General features: G+C 39.7%; 1 protein-coding gene across 1 annotated transcript; it reads right to left on the reverse strand.

The window, feature by feature from the left end:
- Nucleotides 1-815: 815 nt before the first annotated feature.
- Nucleotides 816-2,479, reverse strand: terb2 (telomere repeat binding bouquet formation protein 2). Its single transcript, XM_084005558.1, has 6 exons — nucleotides 2,413-2,479; nucleotides 2,109-2,190; nucleotides 1,860-1,999; nucleotides 1,314-1,517; nucleotides 1,137-1,216; nucleotides 816-1,010 (listed from the first exon to the last, which is right to left on the reverse strand). The coding sequence occupies exons 1-6, from the start codon at nucleotides 2,474-2,476 to the stop codon at nucleotides 852-854; spliced, it is 729 nt and encodes a 242-aa protein (XP_083861684.1). The 5' UTR covers nucleotides 2,477-2,479; the 3' UTR covers nucleotides 816-851.
- Between the last annotated feature and the right edge of the window lie 19,158 nt (nucleotides 2,480-21,637).

The raw sequence follows: 21,637 nt of genomic DNA on the forward strand, positions 1-21,637 counted from the left end.
GTACAACCAGCAGCAGGTGAATCTACCGCTTCCTGTTAGGAAGGGCTGGTACAACAACAAAGCATGTGATTGGCCGAGGGCCCACGGAAGAGTCCACTTTGTAGGGGTGACCGCTCCCACGCAACTGCACGCTTTACATAACTCCAACCCAAACTGCGGCTAGATATGACTTTAGTATTATTGTCCATTACGTTATATTACGTTATTTTACATTAATATTGATTAATATTAATTAATTTGTGCCCTCATCATCGCCCCTCATCACCGATATGCGAAGACCTTCCGTCGTGCTACACCCAGTCCGACATGAATGGCTGGCTCAACGTCATCATTTTGGATGAAATATGCAGTCTTGATTAGTAAATGTCTTTTCTTCTAATCTCTTATTCCAAATTTCAAATATTTAAATAAAAAAAAACGTGAAGGATTCCCATTAGGTATATTTATTTGTACAATAAACATTTAATGTCACCCGACATGGATCAATAATAGCAGGTTTGACCTGGATACAGCTCATTAGTAGTCACTTGAGGAAAAGCTGTAGGTGGGTGGATGTTTTGGAGAAACTGCTGTAAGACTGATTCTGTAGATGTAAGACATCTACACATATTTGTGCAGTTTTTCCTTTCAATGGGCAACATAAAAAAGATGGAGACCATGCAAGAAGGACAAAACAATTAAATACAAAATACAGCATTAGTCTTGTTAAACAAATTTGTTTTACGTGTATACATTTACACTGCAAGTGAAAGTAGGCAATGAGAACATCATAAACAACCCATTAAGCAGTACATTATGTGCAGCTTGGAACTGTAAACAGCATTTCATTAACATGCTTTTCTCTGCTTTGCTTATGCGTGCGACGGGCAGCTCTGGGCTTTACAGTCGGAGCACCGGAAACATCCAGGGTGGAAATCACGCAGATCACCGGAGTATTTGTGCAGGTTATCCATGCTGACATACCCTACGGTGAATAAGTCAGTAGAACAAAAGGGTGGAATGTTAACACACTCAACAGATGGAGAAGATTGTCTCATGTCAGACCTTCATTTGAGGTTTATTATCTATCTTCATGTCATTAGAAACAGTACAGACATGTTTTCAGAGAACAACCAGAATGATAATAACTGTCTCACCTGTGAGCATGTTACTGACTGGATAAGGATCACATAGAGGGACTTCACTTGCTGTAGAGTCTGTGTCAGCTGGTTCACAACTGCCAAAAGAATAATATGGGCTTACTTAATTTACTGGACAGTTTCAATCGATTGAGATCCAGCTATTTAAATATTTACAGTGGCTGTTTAACATACTGGCTTCTGCTGACTTCACTGTACTCGTCTTCTGTCTGGCAACTAAAACTCTTATGGAAACCCTGTAAAACCAAAGTGAGTCCAAGTAAAGTGATGTAGACGACGTGATCTGGCGTTGTGTTAAGTTGCCTGGTGTACTTGCCTGTGTCACTGACTGCTTATCTTCACACTCCCAAATCAGCCTCCCAACCACGCGCCTCACCTCTAAAATTACAATAAGAGGAACAATGTGCAAGTTATAATTCATAAAAAATCTGTTTGATTTTAAATTAATCAATCGTTTGAGTGAATCCCAACTGATTTGGTTGAAGGAATGACCATTTATTATTATTAAGTAAGACAACTTATTCGTTAACTATAACTACATAACTATAGCTACATTTTTTTTTAACGTAAAACTAAACATAGTTTGTGTCTCAGAAATATGTTTTCCCCTAAATTTCCAATCTTATGAAAATTAACTTGACTTATCTGGTAATCTCATTATGTTGAGATCCACTGATCTATTTACTTTGTGGTTTCCACCCAATGAATGGCCGTCCTCACCGTCCTGTACTGAGGCCGGAGGCAGCACGTAATGGCCGACGCACACAGACTTCACACTCTGGCGCTTCTCACAGGCGGACAGGAAGAAGCTGTGAAAAACCGTGACCTTGTTCCAAAGATAATCTTTGCTCTCAAATATCCTGAAGAAAGAAAACATACAAAATTATAGATTGTATATAGAAAACAATGACGCACAAATCATCTGGTAGATGATAAATGTGCAGCTTTCTGGTTCTTCATCTCATTCACCTGCAAGTATCCGCACACGTCGCATCAGCACTGAAGAGGTAATCCGCTGTTCTCAGACCAGCCATGGTCCCGCCCTCAGACACTACCAGACATAATTATATTACGACCAAAAAGTAAGGTAATATTATAATAACTACACCTGTGACAAACCTATCTATTCGCCTTTTAAAGATAATACAACCGTGTAAGAGATAATGTCAATATAGCATATTTCAGTAGCTACAAACTACATGGATTAAAAATATGTATTTAGCTTTAAAAGTAAATTTCCAACGTTAAATAATTGTCGAAATAGGTTACTTACTCCAAAAGTTGTGACATGGCTGCGGCACACTGCTTGAAAACCAGGCAGACCTATTCCTAAACATATCTTCAACTGGGAAACGCCGTTAGCTGTGATGCTATTAGCTAGCTAGCTAGCTAGCTGGCTATCCGCTGTAAACGGCTCTGCTGCGTTTAAATGCTGTCGAAGAAAAACGGACATCTTACAAACAACAAGGCCTCAGACTAGCTAGCTAATATTTTTACGTAATTTAACATATGAGATGGAGTTAATTAATGTGTTTATACTGTGTAATGTTTTTTTAAATGTTTTCCTAACATCAAACTTAAAATGTTAGTACTTAAATTCACTGCAACATAAAGAAAAACATTTGTTTCCTTTTATTTTGCTGAACGTTGTTGAAAGTCAAAGTGTGTGTGTGTGTGTGTGTGTGTGTGTGTGTGTGTGTGTGTGCTTAACTGTCTTATTCACATTGTTACCATAATAACATAATGTTACAAGTTAAAAGTATTCAGTGTTTCTTTCATGTGGCCTTGTAGATGGAGAGGAGCAGACAGAGGATCCAACCGACAGCAAATTAATGAACAAGCAAAGGTATTTATTACGTGAATTAAGATGTTTTCCTCCGCGACCCTGAATACAGGATAAGCGGTAGAAAATGGATGGATGGAAGATGTTTTCCTCTGAAATATAAGATAAAGTCCTCGTGATTTACAGCTGCAAGATAACCCCCCTAAATAATCTATAACTGAATGCACATAAAATAACGAGGGCCTGTTAGATGTTTGTCAGTATGTTTTGTAAAAGTTATATTTACTTTTTCCCCCTCATCTCTTCTAAAACCCCACAAAGTTAAATATGAGAAGGTTAATACATCTCAGTAACTATAACTGACTGTGTCTGTCCATTTATTACATTGATGGTGTTATGAAAGAAGGCCCTCTGGGATTCATTGGGCCTCCGGTTTTGGTCGCCCATTTACAGAAATTGATTTTTACATTTTAGAGATATGGATTTTATCTCTGCTGTGACCAGATTTATTACTGAGTGTGTGCCACAATATTAATACCTTGAGAAATTGACAATAAATTGACAAACGTTGGATTATCAAGGAAATATCACTGAACACCATCTAGACATAGTCCAAACATCCTTACAGTCGGTGTTTATTGTTGGCTGTGGAGAGTGCAGGTTCATCCAAAATCTAATAGGTGTTCAAGTGACTTCTGTTAACTGTGAAGACCCTAGAAAACTATTCTCAACATTTTCATTCTAATGAAAGGTGGTGGGAGACATCTGTTATATTTGTCCATTTATTTATTGAGGATTTTCCTTCGTCACGCAGCAGCAGTATATTGCAGTACTACATGTCACCACCAGATGGTGTTATTTTGTAAGATACACTGTTGATCACCAAGTCATGGTCCATTTCGTATGACTTGTTACAGTCCAGACTATCAGCAGGCTATATTTATCAAGGTGTTATGACTTTTTTTTTCTCATTTCATTACTGCAGCTGCCAAATAATATCTTTGAACCTCTACAGGAAGTGTATTTCCATATCTTCTAAATGTAACTACCTTTTGAAAAGCGAAGCTGTCGACTGTGATATTGAGCCAGTGAATTAACAATGGTGCAGCTTCTAGTTGATGGCATTGCACGATGGTGGTGATGTACCCCCAGCTTTTTATTTAGCCACAAGGGGAAAGTAATTGAATTGTTTTTTTTAATATAAGTAATACACAACATTCCAATCTGGTGCTGTTTGGTCGGCAACTAGAAATGTTTTTATTTATTGTCTTACAGATAAAAAGCTGATAAGACATTTAATTTCAGCTGTTCTCTGATCTCTCTTGTACACATCCATCTAGCGGTGTACTGGCTTGTAGATTCGCTCACATATCGGACAGCTAGTTCTATAACATCCTCCGTGGGGTTGTCTGCAGGTCAGGCGCTCATTGCTACTAACGGACACATACACAGAACCCATTGGCTGTTAACGAATCGCAATAATGTCATCTCCCCTTTTGTTTTATAACAGTGGCAGCCTATTAAAGAAGATAGTCCTGTACAGCAGGATCAGCAGGATTGTGGTTATAACCGATGGGCTATGCCTATTTGAACTCTTTGGAACTAGAGAGCCCATTACTCTGTCACTAATATGAATGGTATGGGATCTATATTAGGCTATTGCAGGTCTTGGGGATTGCTTGAAAAACCAGTGAGTAGGTGTGACGGCGGGGATATGCATGCACAAAGGCAGAGACACCATGTAGGTTACTGCATGCATGTTCGTAACGTTTTGATCAGCTTGCATGCACATACACTGTCATTGGATGGAGATTGGGTTTCTCCACACCATAGAGTGACTGGTTGAGGGGGGTTCACTCTGTTGCCATGACAACAGCGAAGCCGCACCCTGTTTCTCATACCCAACCCCCAACATGCTCCGCTCAGAACAAAGCACCGGAGAGAAGGGCTGGTTGGTGGTACATGCGCTGAGGTTTAATATGAGCAGAAGATCATGAGCTAAATGTATCAGCTATCTGTTGTTTTATACCTTTAGCACTCAATACACCATTATGATAATACAACCCTTTCCTTGTGATGTTACTGGTGTGTGGAAATCATTCCAATTACCAAAACATTAGGATGTATCGCTTTGAAGGAAAATGAAATGCTGAAGTGCTGGAACAACTAGTTGATTAACTGATTAGAGGATACAATTAATCCACAACAATACTGATAATAGGTTTATATAATTATACCATCGCAATTGTGAAGATTTGCTGCTTTTCTCTGTTTTATGTCATTGTAAATTGCTTATCATTGGGTTGTGCAATCTGCAATATCAGAACCCTTCAGCAGGTGATGGCAATTAGCCTCTGGGGCCAGGAAGCTATCTGGACGAAGACTTCCTTTTCGGTGTGCTGCTCTTTGTTTAGAGCCAGATTAGCAACTTGAGTTGGAATTGAGAGACGATGTCAACCACCAGCCTGTTTGACAAGTAGCCACTTTAGAAACTCATTTTAAACCATCTTCAGACTAGAGCTGGTGGATGGCCAATGTGTTTTGCTTCTTTTGCGCTCCACATGGACCTCCATTCAACCAAAGATTGCTGGAATGTGATTGGTCAATACTAGTCGGACTACAAATGGAAATCAGAAATCCTGGTAGCAAAATATTGTCCTTTTACCTACAGATTCTGAATATGAATACAGAAATCTGTTTATAGAGATTATAAAATATAACACAAAAACTTATACAAGAATATAAATAACAATATATATGTTTTTTTTCCTACCAATCAAGCAATTGTTAACCAACAAGATTAGTGCCTTGCATTCAGTGGTGCCGTTGATAAACAGCCTCACAATTCATACAGTTGCAATGATAACCGATGCATAAATCAGGTAAACCATAATTTATTGCCAGCTACAGTGTATACACCAAATGGCCAAAAGGCAACTGGGTGCCCAGTCCACCCATACGGGAGAGTTAGAACAACAATGCTGCCTGCATTGTTACGGACACATACAGCTACTTTTTCTCTTAGCTGAGCTGTCAGCAGGGCCGCCGCTCCGCATACGCAGAGTACGCTGAAAATATATGAATTAGTTATAAACAGGTGTACCCATCACTCAATTTGTGCAAATTAACTGTTTTTGCCTAATATATAAAAACAGTCCGTTTTTATATATTAAAAAATTGCAATAACCAATAAATCAATTAATTGCATGATAACTTTTAATGAGCTCGGTGTCTTTGCCAGCCGTGATAATTTACATTTTTCCTTGCGTCTCTCCACCAGAGAGTTTTCATTGCGATGCATCACGTCTAGCCCTCATCACGTGTTGTGTCACTTACCTGTCAGCGCACAGTCTGTGTGGGGAGACGGACCCCTGGTGTAGCGTGTAGCATCGGAGCCCCGCTTTTGGATTTGGAGTTACGGTTACCATAGCAATGGTTGCCATGGCTACGGTTGCCATTGTAGCGGTTGCCATGGTTACGGCTACCATAGTAACTGTTGCCATGGTTAATGTTACCATAGCAACAGTTACCGTAGCAACGGTTACCATAGCAACCGTTACCGTAGCAACCATTGCCATGGCAGCCGTTACCATAGCAACCATAAACAAAAACACTTAAACCAAAACAATAGCAGCTAACTGCGTTTTTTTTTTTTTTTTTTTTTTTTTAAATATACAGCAGCTGTCGCATTTGGCTTTGAAACCAGTTCCATCTTTTTAAAACTCCAAATCTCAACTAGCGTGTTTGCTACTAGCGGGGCTCCGATGCTACACGCTACACCAGGGGTCCGTCTCGGAGGCCTTGAGGGAGTTGCTTCTCAGCATAGAGGTTAATGTAGTTCAGCTGGCGGATAAGAACAGCCTTCTCATGGGTGACCTCCATCTCAGCCTGGAGGTTCATGAAGTTCTCCAGGCTGGTTGAGGACTTCAGGTTCTCCTCTTTCTGGAAGTTCTGGGGGTCACTTGCCCTCTTGAGCTTCTCCACTTTCTTGCGGAAGGCATTCTCGCGATTGAAAAACACTTCTTTCAGGGTCTCCTGCCGTTTCAGCTCATCAGCGAGCTCCATCTTGCTGTGCTCGCCAGCGCTTATTTTGCTGCTGCCGATGCTTAGCTAGTTAACATCCGATTTATTTATTGTTTCGGTTGTGTGTGTTTTAATTCAAGTGCATTTTTGTTAAACTAGATTGAGAGTCCATTTTATTTATTGTTTTTGGTTGTTTTATTTATTTATTTTTGATATTTTAAATGTTTTCTAGTTCTCATGTTAAATATTCTTTAGAAAAAAACGTTTTGAACTTTGAAAGGGTGTACTCGCATTATATCAGTTGAAAATTGAATTATCAACATCCAATCAGGTTAAACTATAATGAAAATAATTGATTTTTGCAGCTATAATTAAGTTGAGCACTGAAATAACGACTTGATTAATTGATCAGTAGATCAACAGAATATTATTTTGCCAATGACATCGTTGTCTTGTGAGACAGTAGTGATGCTTGTTGGTTGTCAGCTTGGGCTCTGCGAAACTGTGTTGGCCATATTTTTTTTCTTACATTTTATACCCCAAACAATTAATCAATGTTTTCTTATGTAAGTTCATGCTGTAAGTGGGGATGTATTATCAAAGTGCATTTATGCTCCAACATTTTACATGTCTCTTGCTCTTTTCTTCGACTCAGGCTTACTGTGTGTTTGTGTGTCCTCTGATGTCCAAGAATAATTCACATAAATATGAATTATGTAAAAATGACAGGATCTGTCCTCTTCCTCCCCTTTGTTTTCTGTTGTGCTGATTTTGTCCTTTCAGCTTCCCTCCTGCCGGACTGAGTAAATGGCCTGTGGTGGCAGAGCTGGCTGCCTCTGGCTCATCCATCTCCCCTGTGTCCCGTATGATATTCTTTCATTGTGTGGTAGCCTAGATTATTGTCTTGTTGTTATATTGCTGTTGGTGGTAGCATGTTTGGGTCTGCAACCAACAGTATATTTTTGCTTATTCTTCTGGTGATGAATATTTAGATTAAACAAATCTTCGGTTGGCATATAAAATGTAAAAAATAGTGAACATTACCCATCACATCTTCCCAGGGCCGAAAGTGGCATCTTGGTATAACTATCTATAACTGAAATGTATTCAATCAAGTATCATAGAAGTCTAACAAAAACAGCAAGTCTTCCCATTGGTTTACTGTACAATATGATATCTATGATGTCATTACATAGACTTGTCTCCGTTTATATTTTTCTCACTAATGAGACTAAACTGTAATCCTGACACAGAGATGCTGTTACGCTCTTCCTGTAGGCTCAGTTTGGCCTGGTTTTGGTTTCTCTTGGACTCCGTTGGCATTTTTCTGCAGCCCCACACTGTGTTTCAGATGAAGAGGAGTTGTGCTACATGTTTTAATTGGACAGCTTTGGTGGATTGAAGGCTGCATCCACAGGGGAATTCAATCTGACTCATCTACATATATGTTATCGTTAATGAAGCGTGTTCACCAGAAAGCATTAATAATGAGCAGCATTATGAGACATTAAAAGACAATTTTAATGATTTCCTAACTATGGGGATGATTCGGTACAGGGAGGTCTGGATCAAGGAACAATCTGTACAAAATAATATCCACTCATCCCAGACAAGCTCAATGACAGCTAGTGTCATTTTGAATTTCTGCTGGCTTTGAAGTGTATGTTTTACTAAAAATAGCCAGTCAGCATTCTCATACAGTACTTTGACAGTAAGATGGAGCCGTAAGCCGTACTGGAGTTCATATTATTGAAGAGTTATAGAAGAGCTGATATGTTATCTGGACCAATCTGTCACCTTAACTTGCAATCACTTCAGTTCACTGTTAAATGGGCAGTGCATTCTCTCTTCCTCTCTCTCTCTCTGGCTCCCCATCAAGTCTCTTTCTCTCCAGCTGAACCAACAACATCAAAGGAGTGTGCTTCAAATCACAGGTGTTGAAGGATTAAGGCCACCGCAGGATGAGGTTTTATTCTCAGCCTCATCTTTGATGTCTCTTTCACTCAATTGTGTCTCTAACCGGTAACATGGATTGGTAGCTGAGTGTCCATTGCTGCACTGAAAATATGGAGTGTCTTCATTCTCACACAGCGTTGCTTAGTAAAGGGCTGCACTCAAATCATATCCCGTGATTAATGTCAACAAGTTGCAGGAATGAGGGAAGCATCTGACAGTAGGAGGTATCTTCGTCTGCCGTCAGGGATTTCGGTTTGCCGTATACTGTGGTAACTATCCCTTTAACCTATCAGGGGGAATTAGGTCATTGGGCAATATTGATCTTCAGATAGAGGCTATGGAAGCAATGTCAGTCAGATTGATCAGAATATCTCAAAAAACCTTGCCATCAAATCATGGTGGCCAGATGATGAATCTTGTTGACTTTGGTGATTCCCTGAGTTGGTCTTTAGCGCCACCTGTAGGTTGACAATTGTGGCATTGACTCCTGAGCACCATCATCAAATTTAAATTCTCCTTTATTTGGTACTTGGCCATACATACTTATGAATACCTGAAAAACTACTGAAATTGCTGTCAGCCTCAGCTGTACTTTGTGTCCACACTTTATTTTATTTTTCTTGTCACTGTTTTATAGCCAGGTTTGAGTTGATGTACACGCAGCGAAATTAGCCATATAATAATAATAATAATAATAGGCCAATAACAGTCTCTTCCATGCACTTGCACCTGAATTCGAAGCTGCTTTCAAATTCAACCTAATTTTGACTTCATATAACACCATCGAATACAAGCCAAAAATGATGTATTGACTTAATTTCAGTTTAAAAGTTACAGTGCACATAAACAGACACAGTGATCAAACAAAGTGTTGTACACCAGATGCTCCTTATTCATCTTATTACAAAGGAATGTCAACATTTAGTCCCCCTCTTCATTACCTACTTAATCACAGTTTAGAGCTACAAACAAATTAAGTGGAAAGCTGTCTAAAAATGCTAAATATCACAGATATTCTTTTTCCATAGCTCTGTAAATTCATGCTTATATCTCGTGAAAAGTGGAGCAGAGACGACAAGGAAAGTTTTCCAGGGTGACCGCTCTGTTGCTGGCTGTAGGCTCTGTGCTGACCTTTAACCCTGGTTGGGTCACTGGGGTGTGTTGGTGTGCAGAGGAGGGACAGGAGGGTACATTGCTCCCCAGACCGTTAAGAAGCCATGCAGGGAAACAGCTGAGCAGTGCCTGACAGTAGGGTGAGAGGAAACGTCGCAGGCTCCACAGGCTTACCTTTAGGGGAACAGACTCACTCTTCGGCAAGGCATATACTGTAGACTCATACATGCATCACATCCACGTGATGATGATACATTGGCGAGGCTGCACAGAGGTATTGGTTAGGCGATACAGAGTGAAAGATGTATTTGAACAGAGGACACCTGCGAGACAAAAGCTGCCAACAGATTCAAAGTTTTGACTGACTGCAGCTAAGTTTGTGTCTTACCAAGGACTGGCGTGCTGCTATGTTGACCATTTGTGAAAGTTATTTGCCCTCTTAGGTAGTTGCTTGGGTCCACGATGAGTCATCTTTTGGAGTTTGGCAGATGACCTCACTAAGAAATGGCCACTTCCTGGGGTTAATAACTCACTAAGCACCAGCCATCTAGATGAATGGCCTGACTTCCTTTACATTTTTTTTCAAGCAGTTATATCCTTCACTTGTGAATCCTTCCTCATAAAACATTCGCAAAACATTTAAAACCTGCATTGTTTAGTTATTTACTTGTCTTTTTCTGCCCCACTTGTGTTGCTTTGCATTGCATTATATACCTTGTTGCATAATCGCCACCTGTTGATCAGTGTAATAGTGTAAAACAATTGCCCCCTGTGTGCAAATGTGAGTACAAGCCCAACAAACCAGTGATTCATGAAAAAATCTGTCTCACAGCTGGTAAAAAAAAAATACTTCTCAAAATGTACACACAAATATCTTTACATTATTATGGGTAGAACACACTTGGGACTAAAGCCTAGAACTCTCTCTCATTTAACAATAATTAACAGTTCACTGTATTGTACTGCTTATTGCACAGCTCCTTAATAAACAAATAAATAATTTGGCAAAATATATTAATTTTAAAACTGATTGTATTGATTTAAAAAATATTTGATTGCTTTTACTAAAAAAAAAAGACCTCTCTACTGTAGAGATGGACAGCAGTATGCTATAAAGAAATGCCAGACTGCAGAATGCCTTATTTGTCCAATCACAATTGAGTTTTCAAAGCCAATACATTATAATATATTCTTGTTATTACTGATAAATTCACCTGAAAGATCTGTAATATGTAGCATAATCTGTACATTTATAATATAAGAATGTTGTTGCTGGTCAATTTGGTGGTACTTTTAACTGATATATAACAATAATCATAATGCATATGCCCATTTTTAAAAGTCTTGATCTACAAAGTAGCAAGTAATGGATGTCAAATAAACACAGTAGAATAAAAGGAACAGTATTTACTTCCTTTCCACCACTGCCCAGGGAAGTGTAGCTTTGTCCAAATAAGCTTTTACATCCACATTTTATAATCAGTCATACTGGCTTCTCTGATGGCCCATAATCGTATCTGTTGGGATATTAGCCTGAGACCTGCATTACAGTACTAATGATTAATATCCACTTAAATGTTTGAAAAGGCTTCTTCTTATGTTAACAAAGTTTACTAGGACATCAAACACAAACTGACTGGAGTGTCAGATTTTTCCATTCATCCTGAAATGATGTAAACAGAGAAAAGTTGTGAACAACTTAACGAATATTATTGGACGTCTGGCTTATTTCTTATCCTCTGAGACGCTGTGATCTGGAGGTCTGTCCCTTCTTGTTTTACCAGCAGGATGCCCCTGTCTAAACACAGGCCCGTCTCCTTCTCATAACACTCAAACACACACAAAACTTGTGTCTTGGCAGTTTCTCTCAAACTTCTATCTCTGTTTTCTCTAACCTGCTGTCAGGACAGGTCTAAACTGTATCACTTCAGGTTGTCCTCCCTGGACTCTTAGTGCGAATCTTGTACAAACATGTATCAGGAGGTAACAAGATACAGTAGCAAGAGACAAACCATTGATAGACTGAAAAGGGAATGCCCAAAGCTTACTTTAAATCAAGTTAATATGAATAGTTAAAATATGCTCCGATTTGTATAAGTTTGCTTATTTGATGAATTTTCTCTCGCTTGCCAAGGCCAACTAGCAGGAAGGCTGAGGCTATCGTTATTGTGGCAAATTCTAAATTGTTGAGACTAATCTGCCAGCCTGTGTTACTGTTGTAGATCTCCGCTAAGAGGCAACGAGAGTAGGGGACAAGCTGACTGGAGTTTTACACAGAAGTGCGCCATTTGGTTAAAGTGTTTCTGACTGTTGCTGTGCATGCCTCCGGAGGGCAGGAAACACACAACATGAGTCACGTCGCGGTCCAAATCCCTGGCTGTAAAGGCCCGCTGCTCATTGACCTGGGGTCATTTATGATTTCAGCAGTAACCCATCACTCTTTTGCTGCTGTCTTCAATTATTTAAAGGAAGCTAAGACCCTCATGTAAGGTCAACTCTTTGTTGGCATTTTAACTTTTCAGTGGAAAATGAGGAAAGGATTGCAATTATTTACATTATAAAAGGATTGAGACCACTCTCACCTCTGTCCGGTGAATATGACGTCAACTAGTTTATGCTAACCTAAGGGAAGCCTATCTTTGTTTCCAGGGTCCTATGTTTAATATCCTCCCGTGACACTTTAATGAGACCTTTCAAAGGGTTTTATGTTCTCAGCAATGTGCGTTTCTCAAGGTCAAGTGTTGAAATCACCCACCTACAGCTTACGGATGGGGGTGGAGATCAATTAAAATACAATTCAATCATATAGCCTATTTTCCAAATATGAGCTTATAAATATCCAGGGTTCATCATCCCAATGGTCATATTCAAAGAGGGCGGAGGTTTCCTGTGCCATTAACAATAAATCCATGAAGACTTAAATTTTCTATTCTAAAGTTTATGTAATTTCAAATGTATCATAATAATATGTTTAACTGACATAAAAGCTAATGCAATGAGCATTGACTGCATACATTCTACCCTTGTGCCAAGGAGGCAGGCTAATGGACATTGTATTTTCACGTCTCTAATCAAAGTCAAAATTACCTTATTACTAAAGCTCTTCAAAGAGTCAGACTATTCCTTGAATTAATTAATCGTTCAGTCTAAAATATGGTGAATCATGTTGGTTATAATTTCCTAGAGACCATTTGCTTCTTTTGGTTGACCTACAATGCAAAAATCCCCAATCTGTAGCTTGACTGATCAATTAATTAACTAAGGATTTCAGTCCTAATTGATGATGAGTGTTTTTTGTGTAGTTCAGGAATTTTCTTATGTAGTCTACAAGTCTATTTATGGATTCAGAGAGAACCTACAAAGCTGTTATCCACATATTCAAGTTACTCCACATCACACAGCATGTCAGCTAGTTTTGCTTTCTTAGCATAAATTCAAACGCATCCAAGATAGGCAGGGGACTTTTGACAAGGGAGCTGAAGTGACGTCTAGATAGAAGTGACATTCCGGCGGCATCTCTGCTATTTGTGGATGATGATGTTCTGGCTTTACTGTAATCTCCAGTATGTAGTGGGCTTGTTTGCAGCTGAGTGTGACGCTGTCACGAGCGGAAATGGCACCTCCAAGTCTGAGGTCTAGTCTCCTTATGCAGCAGCTCCCCTGAGAAGAGACTGCCAGGTATCTAAGGAGCTTACACAAAAGTGAGGAAAGTAGTTGGGACAGACCGGTCCTGTGTGAGGTTGTCAGGAAGTCCATCAGTGAGACGCTTGCCACCTGAACTGGCAGACGTCTCAGTTATTCACCGTCTGTCTTCCTCCACTGAAATACTGTAATCTTCTTTTGGTTTGGGCTGATGCCGCATTCATGTCATAGCACATAGTTACCGTGTTATATTACCAGTTACCGACTATGATATTAAGATTTTTACATCATTATCCAAGTCCGACATTACAACTAGGCCAACTTGACCACAGTCAATCAATTTTCTGATGGTAAAACTGGGATTCTCTCCCATCTTTATCGGTCCCACTTGGCGAGAATACACATTTATTTTAATCATCTGTGTACTCCACATACAATCGATTGACTGTCACATAGTCGACATTGTTTAACTTTTATTTCAAACATTTCTGTTTTTAGTTGTGTGTCATTTTCACCTCTTTGTTATTGCTTGTCTAGAAGGATTGTGAGGATGTGGATCATCTGATGCTCCTCAGGACCAAACGTGTCACCTTTGCTGGATGAAGACTGTCATCAACCTTTCTCAAGCGTGATTACTTAATTCAAAATCCACTTCAATTTAAAGAAATTCTCAGCTGACTCCAAAACTGCTGAAAACTATTTATCTCTCACTTCACACACTTTCTCTCCCTTATGTTACATTATTACGTTGTTTTTCTCCACCGAAATGTTAAGTTGAACCAGTTGGTAAGAACTAGATAGTTGAAATATGTATTATTATATCTGACTTAATTTGCAATCAATGTGCCAATTAAAACAGACTCAGAGTTAATTATGATTTAAGAACGATGTCACTTTGCACAGAATGAACTACTGAAAATATCACTATCTGGAAAGATTGAATATCTGCAGGACAGGCCTCTTAAACTGAAAACCCTACAATAAAATCCAAACTGTGGACAATTCGAGGAGAATTTCTCTTGCATGCATCAAACCTGCAAATGTTTTCACAGAACTCCATTCACACCAGCACAAGGGCGAGCCTTTTTTTTTTATTTCACACCCACGCTGGAGATTGTGAGGGCTCTCTTGTGTTGCAGTTTTGGTTCAGGTTACCTTTGGCAGGAAGTAAGCCTGCTGTGACCTTGACCTTGGCCCTGCAAATCTGCTCAGTGCAGCAGAATCTCTCTCTCTCTCTCTCTCTCTCTCTCTCTCTCTCTCTCTCTCTCTCTCTCTCTCTCTCTCTCTGTGTGTGTACATATACAATATGTACTCCACCCCTTTGCCTACATACACTTTATCATCTTGTTTTCAATGTTGTTGCATATTCTAGCAATTTTTTTAGCATTTAGGCAGTTGACCAGTCGGGCGTGTTAACCCCATGCACATGTTTTCTGCATGTATTTGATGCATGCTGCTGTCAATGTACAGAGAAATTATAGCAAATTAAGTCAAACGAACAAATGAACTGTTGATACTGTATGAAACTGTACGTTCTAAAGTAGGAAGTAGAACCTACAACCTTTTACGAACTTTGAACACAGAGATTGTTGTCCTGCGAAGTCCAGTTGTGTACATTGAAGTTGGCTTCACACATCCACTCATCTGTATTGATTACACGTAGTGGCCTAATGAGGGTGCTGTGGTTAATCAACATTGTTGATACTTGAAAGTTGTATCTACTATATTTTAGAAAACTACTGGTGTGACTTTTATTGGCACTTGAGATAAATCAACAAGGCAAGAGCGTCTCCACTGCACGGCACGAACAGCGACATGTATTTAATGCATGTATATTCTAGTCTACTCATGTACAGTAAATCAAATACAAGTGTAATTAACTGGGGGTATTATAAAAGGCCAGAGACATGTACATGTTGATGCATCTTATTACTCACTTGACCAAGGGCTATCTGTATGATATCATTACCGTTAGTGTACGTTGGTATGCGTGTTGCCTTGTTGCACGTCATGGCTCATGAAGCATCTTCCTGGAGGATTGCGCTGCTCTCTAGAGCACGCCAGCCGACTGTGTTGAGGAGTGGGGTTTTAAAGTTTGTGTTGTTATGTAAGAAAAGCATCGCACAGTTCAGCTTTAGTAATAAATGTCAATGTACTCTATGAAGCAAGCACGTATAGTGGAGAAACACAAGCGCTAAGGTCTGCCCACGCCTGTCTAGTGGACTTTCACAGGACTGTCTGATCTCTCTGCTGCCGTGTTTGTTTGTGACATGCAAACTTGACTGGCCTCACTGTGGTTTGGTTTGCTCGTTCACTCTTAATTGGCTGCCAAAACCACAGACCATTGTTACTCCAGGATATCAAACACAACTTGGATATTGTTTTGCCATCCTTGGGTTTTTGCACTCTAAAGAAAAAAAACAAATAATGTATTTTAGTTTTTTCTCTATTTGGGAACTGCTACAACAAAGGTTGAAACAAGAGGGGAAAGGTCAAATGCACTTCAGTAAAAAATAACCATTATTTTGTAGATGATACAGCTGATTCTTGACCAGAAGAGACTTAATTAACAGAGGCCTACAGAGGTCAAGATGTCACATTATTATTCATGCCTTTACTCCATTTCAAAGCTAATGTTCCTCTTTGTCTAAAACCTCCACTTAGTTCTCTTGTGGTATGAATAATGCAGTCGGCTGTGACTATGACCTAGCATTTTTTTATATATACAAATGAAAGTATATATAAATAGACAACTCAAATATGGTTTTTTGAGAGTAGAAGCTTTAACACAGATGCACACTGATATGAATCTGTTTCTCTTTTAGCTTTTGAACATTGTAATATAAGCTTCATTACTTTGAATGACTAATCTTCGACTTATCTTTGTCTCTACTACATTGTATTTGTATTTTTACTCATGGAAATACCCTTTCATTGACTAGCAACCCAAAGGTACTGGGATCTTTTATCCTATTTATTCCAATCTTCACTTTGTTTATTTTATCTTCTTCAAGCATAACGTCTCTGGTCTTTACTAAAAAAAAAAATATATATATATACTGCACAGATCTCTAAACGTATATCAGTACCAGCACCCCAGCAGTCCCTGATTTTTTTTGATGAGCAGTTATCTTTATGAATCCTACTTTATTTAAAATTCACACATTAGCACAGTGATACAAAAAGTACATCAAACAGCAGGATGAGGCACATTTTACAGCAGCAGTTTGCATCTATATACCTTGCTCACATAAATGTAGACATACACAGATGGTGTTATATTCTATTTTCAGTCTTTGCTGAGATTGTTGTGATAAGATGTGCGGTGACAGCCTTTATAGCCCACACAAGTAAGGCATCATGGGAGCACCTAGAGCACTGTACTTTCTACAAACACTACATGTATGATTAGTTCAGAACATAATGTGATGTCACATGTTGAGGATTTAATTTATTTCATTTATAACTGTGCAGAGAGAGAGGTTATATCCTACAATAAAATAACAAAGTGGATAAAATAATGATAAATGCAAAGTCTGATATATCCGTTTCATCGTTTAAAACCTCCATGTATTTGTACTGAGCAGGTCCCAGGTGTGTATGTGTGCTGCTTACATCACTTTTAAAAAAGGCAAGTAGAATTTAGCTCTCAGTGTGGAGTGTGTTTACATAATACAGTATAATTCAGTATATCGTTTTACAAAGCAGTGTTATACCTGTGTACGGTCAACGTGTGTGCATTCATTCACATTGCAAAACGTTTGAATGACTAAAACACAGCCATGTTTTATCATCACAGGTGGGACGCTCTGTTGCTGACATCATGAACTGACGCTTCAGTGCTGTAGTGTGGTTGACTGTAGCATATACTAGTCTATATTTCTGCTGCGTGTTTTCCCTAAACAGTGCTTTTTAACAGGAAGGAGAGCTGCTCCTCTCCCAAGGGCTCTTTGTATCTCCTTCCATCACTTACCTCAGCAAATCCGAGGCTAGGGTGGGACTCTTTGGAGGAGAAAGTCTCCACCTGGCAGACTTGATAAAGGTGACAGTGCAAGGCAGGAGGGGGGGAGGCTGCTGGTGTCAAACCGTGCTGGAGGCACAGAAGCACAAAGCATCCCCTTCCGATCAAGTAACTACTGGTAGAATAGCACACAAAGTTACCATGACGATTCTGTTTGCGCTGCGGTTGTCGGCAGCATATCTGTTTGCATGTGCCGTGTATCCCACTTCACTTCATGTGGAACCGTCCTTGTTTTCCTTCCCTTCACTCCCCCCACGCCCATGAAGCTGCACCATAAATCACTGTCCGAGCAGCAACAGCAGTCACTTAGCATCCAGTGCTCCTGGCATTCATACCTAATCTCTCCCTCTGTTTGTCTACCACTCAACCTCCAGCACCTCACCACCTCAGCACTCTACCCTAAAACTGTGTGATGCTGATTATATCTTCACGTATGTTTCCACCTGTTACATAGCAACAGATGGGGGGGGACTTTGGAGCCAATATGGCTGCTCGTGAAAACTGTTTTCATCATCGTATCTCCCCTCTCTTTCTGCTTTGACCTGAGACCTGAATTCACAGTGTAGCATGCGCATGTGTTTTCACCGAGTCGTCTCTCGTGCATTTCACATGCAATTTTGTCGAAACAACAGCAGGCACATTCACTTCAACAACTGCTCTCTCATTTACATATTGCATTACCCTTGGTTGGATTCATATGCTTCATGCATCCTCTGCAGCATCCATGTCTAGTGGTCCATGTGTGCCTTCTTATCACATCACTGCTCTCTGGCAAGTCTCGCACACGTCACGGGCGGGTTTCTAACATACAGATACTGCTCTTAGCTCCTTCCCACAGTGCAGACCTGTACGTCACTTTTGCCATCCTAGTATCAACAATTTGTTTTTACCATTTTCCTTGTCTTATGTTATATACTGGGGAAAGATGCTGCAAATCAGCTTTAGGTAGAGCCCCAACCCCCCGCCCCACCCCCTCATCCTACAACATGGGTTTCTTTGTGTTACTGTAATCTATATGGTCTCTGTTAAATAAAGAAATCAATTAAATAAAAAAGCAGTGACAAGCTTGGTATTACAGTACAGCAATATACTGCTATAGCATTATACTTTTATTGAATAGTCATGCATCCCAAATGAGTTTGGAAATGGGCCCCGTGCCATCTAGATCTAATTTTAGCACACCATTCATAATCCAAATTAAAAACAGCATGTACTTCATAGTGACATTCTGCCACTGTTTATATTATTTAATTCTGTGTCCACTTTTAGCAACACTTTCAATATACGAATATTAATTATCCACCTTCCAAGTTAGTCTACATTAAAGGCAAGCCTAATTAAATCATTAACATGGACATGGATACGTCATGACATTACAGTCAAGTTTTATATTCACTGGGAGGGGAAGCAATTGCAGTAGTAAGGGACAAATGATACCAGGATTTATTTAAATAAAAAAATAAGAAATTAAAATGTATAATCTTATTTGTGCCCATAGATTTTTTAAAATTATATAATTATAATCAATTAATTTCATAATTTAATGTTTCATAAAAAAAATCTGAAAATAGTCATGATTCCCTCATATTTTTTAAGTGACAGTCCAAAATCAAGATATATCCAATTAACTATGATGTAAGATGGAAAAGCATACGTATCATCACTATTTACAATTTACATAAATAAACTGTGTGGAATTTATGTTTGAAAATGGACTCAGCAAATTAATTGATTATCCGTGTAATGTGCCAGTTAAATATTTAAGCTTGATATGAATATACATTTGTGTCAAACCAGTTCAACTTACATCACTTTGCTTTTGAAAATGAAGGCATATCATGTGTCATGGCCACCGTAGTCAAGCCCAGAGCCAGCGTTGCCGTGGCGATGCAGGTCTTGCATTGAGAAATTAAAGCTCTGCAGTGGAGTGTTGAGTTACAGGATGCATGCAGCGTCCACGTTGCACTGAAACGGAGTGCTGTAGCCCATAGACAGTGTTTAGGATATGTATGATATAACTGTACAAGTAGTAACAGGTGGACGACAACATACACACACAGTGACTAACTTGTACAATGACACACTCTTTGTTCATTATGCTACAGGCTCAGCTGATGTCTACTCATGATGTGTGTTTGTTGATTATTTGTGTGCCTTGTGCAGGACAGGGAGGCAGAGAGAGGGTGCGACAGGAGAACAGTCCAAGGCTACAGATTTAATCTGGCTGCTGTGGTCATGTGATTAATCGTGGCCAGGGGCCAGGGGATAGTGTAATTTATGGTGAGGGGGGGGTCAACACATTTGGATGGTTGCTGCTCCTGAGGGAAATCTCCCTCTTAAACCAATCCAGTATTCTTCTCCATCTCTCCCACCATATCACAACTGGGACAGTCGGCTTTCAGGGCACACGAGGCAATTTTGTGACTATAAAGATGATGAACTAGACTCCTGGTGTACTTTTTTAAGTACATTTCTGTGAAAATGAAAGACATACATTTGCTTGTGGCGGTCAGCCATCATGAATTCAGGACATTGAGGCAATGACATGCTATTTTAGAGACACATAATCTATTTGAGCTGATTAAGTCCATTTGCAAGTCAGTATCATAGAATATTGACAGTCTGCTGAAAACGGTGCATCATTCACAGTCTCCATTGTCTGCCTGACGTATCACTGCTGTGGTGACCTCACCATCCCCAGTCTCCTTCAGCCCACTGGTGTGCTTCTGTGTGCTTCTGTGTGTGTGTGTGTGTGTGTGTGTGTGTGTGTGTGTGTTTACTTAATCCTCTTTCCAACTCCAAGAACTGTAAATAAACATCAGAGGAGTCAGAGGAAAGGCGAGATAGCCTGTGTTGACATTCTTTTTGCTAGATTTTCTGTTGTTTTCATAGCTGCCAATATCAAGCAGTGCTGATAACAGCAGTTTCACACTGACCTTCCCCACCAGCTGCTCACCAGCCCCCCCATCCAGCAGGAGTTATCTCCCTAGTTGCACTGACTTTTCTCCTTGGTCATTTTATTGTGGTGTCATTCATTCCTCGTAGAGTTTATATCTAGATTTACTTTTTCCGGCGCATGGGCCGTCTCAAGAGCACTATGGTTTATACACCGCAGCTCTCCCTTCTTCATTCTGTTTATGAGTCTGAACAAATATGTAAATACAGTGACAGTGATGGGCTGTCTCACCTCATGGTTCAGTTTAATTGTCAGAAATGTGGGATACTCTCCAGCTTCACTGCCAACTTGTATTAATGGTTCTGCCCAAGGGGTTTAGATAAAGAAAACTGTATTTTCCTCTTTGACCGAGGACACGTAGACATAGAACTACCAGCACACAGGGAGCCATCGTGTGCGCTCTCATGTCCCCCTCGTCCTTGAGGAATCACTAATGTTTACTGGGTGTTTGAATTTGACACGGAATCAATCACTGAATCGATTAGCATCTTCAGAGACTCTGTGAACTATCAGCCACTAAAAGGAGAGTAAAGTAACCCGAACCCCGCAGTTCTCTGTTGGTTGGCAGTAAGAGAAACATTACATGAAAACGACTTAAACACTTGAAACACATGAAAACAATAGAATAGCATGAGTCATTCTTTATTACATTGATGTTCAGTCATGTCGTTGAAAGCTAGCAGACATTGTCTTTGTACTGTGCATGACTATTATGCAGAGTAAAAAGAAATATCCAATAGATGGATTGGGTTGTTTTTACTGTTACATCTGTCCTCTCGGAGCAGTTTCTTAATGAGCTTTGCTTGGCTCAGTTTCACTGAGCCGCCAAAGAGATCATGTTGACTCGCCTCCTCGTTCACTCAGACCTGTAGAGCAGGACTGTGTGGCTACTTACGAAGATTGAGCATTAAGCAGCAAGGTCAGTAGTTGAGTATAGAAGAAAACAACTCTGATTTTCTCACATAAGACATGATCAATATTTATTTCTCCCACTGGAAATTATC

The sequence above is a fragment of the Eutrigla gurnardus genome, assembly GCF_963514095.1.
Source record: "Eutrigla gurnardus genome assembly, chromosome: 1".
Classification (NCBI taxonomy): Eukaryota; Metazoa; Chordata; class Actinopteri; order Perciformes; family Triglidae; genus Eutrigla; species Eutrigla gurnardus.

What these genes read in the sequence shown, in the direction of transcription:
- terb2 (XM_084005558.1), bottom strand. Translation starts at nt 2,476, where the DNA reads ATGTTTAGGAATAGGTCTGCCTGGTTTTCAAGCAGTGTGCCGCAGCCA. An exon ending in TCCGGCCTCAGTACAGGACG is followed by an intron (nt 1,518 to 1,859) that starts GTGAGGACGGCC and finishes TTGTAATTTTAG; the next exon opens with AGGTGAGGCGCGTGGTTGGG. An exon ending in AGTCAGTAACATGCTCACAG is followed by an intron (nt 1,011 to 1,136) that starts GTGAGACAGTTA and finishes CCATCTGTTGAG; the next exon opens with TGTGTTAACATTCCACCCTT.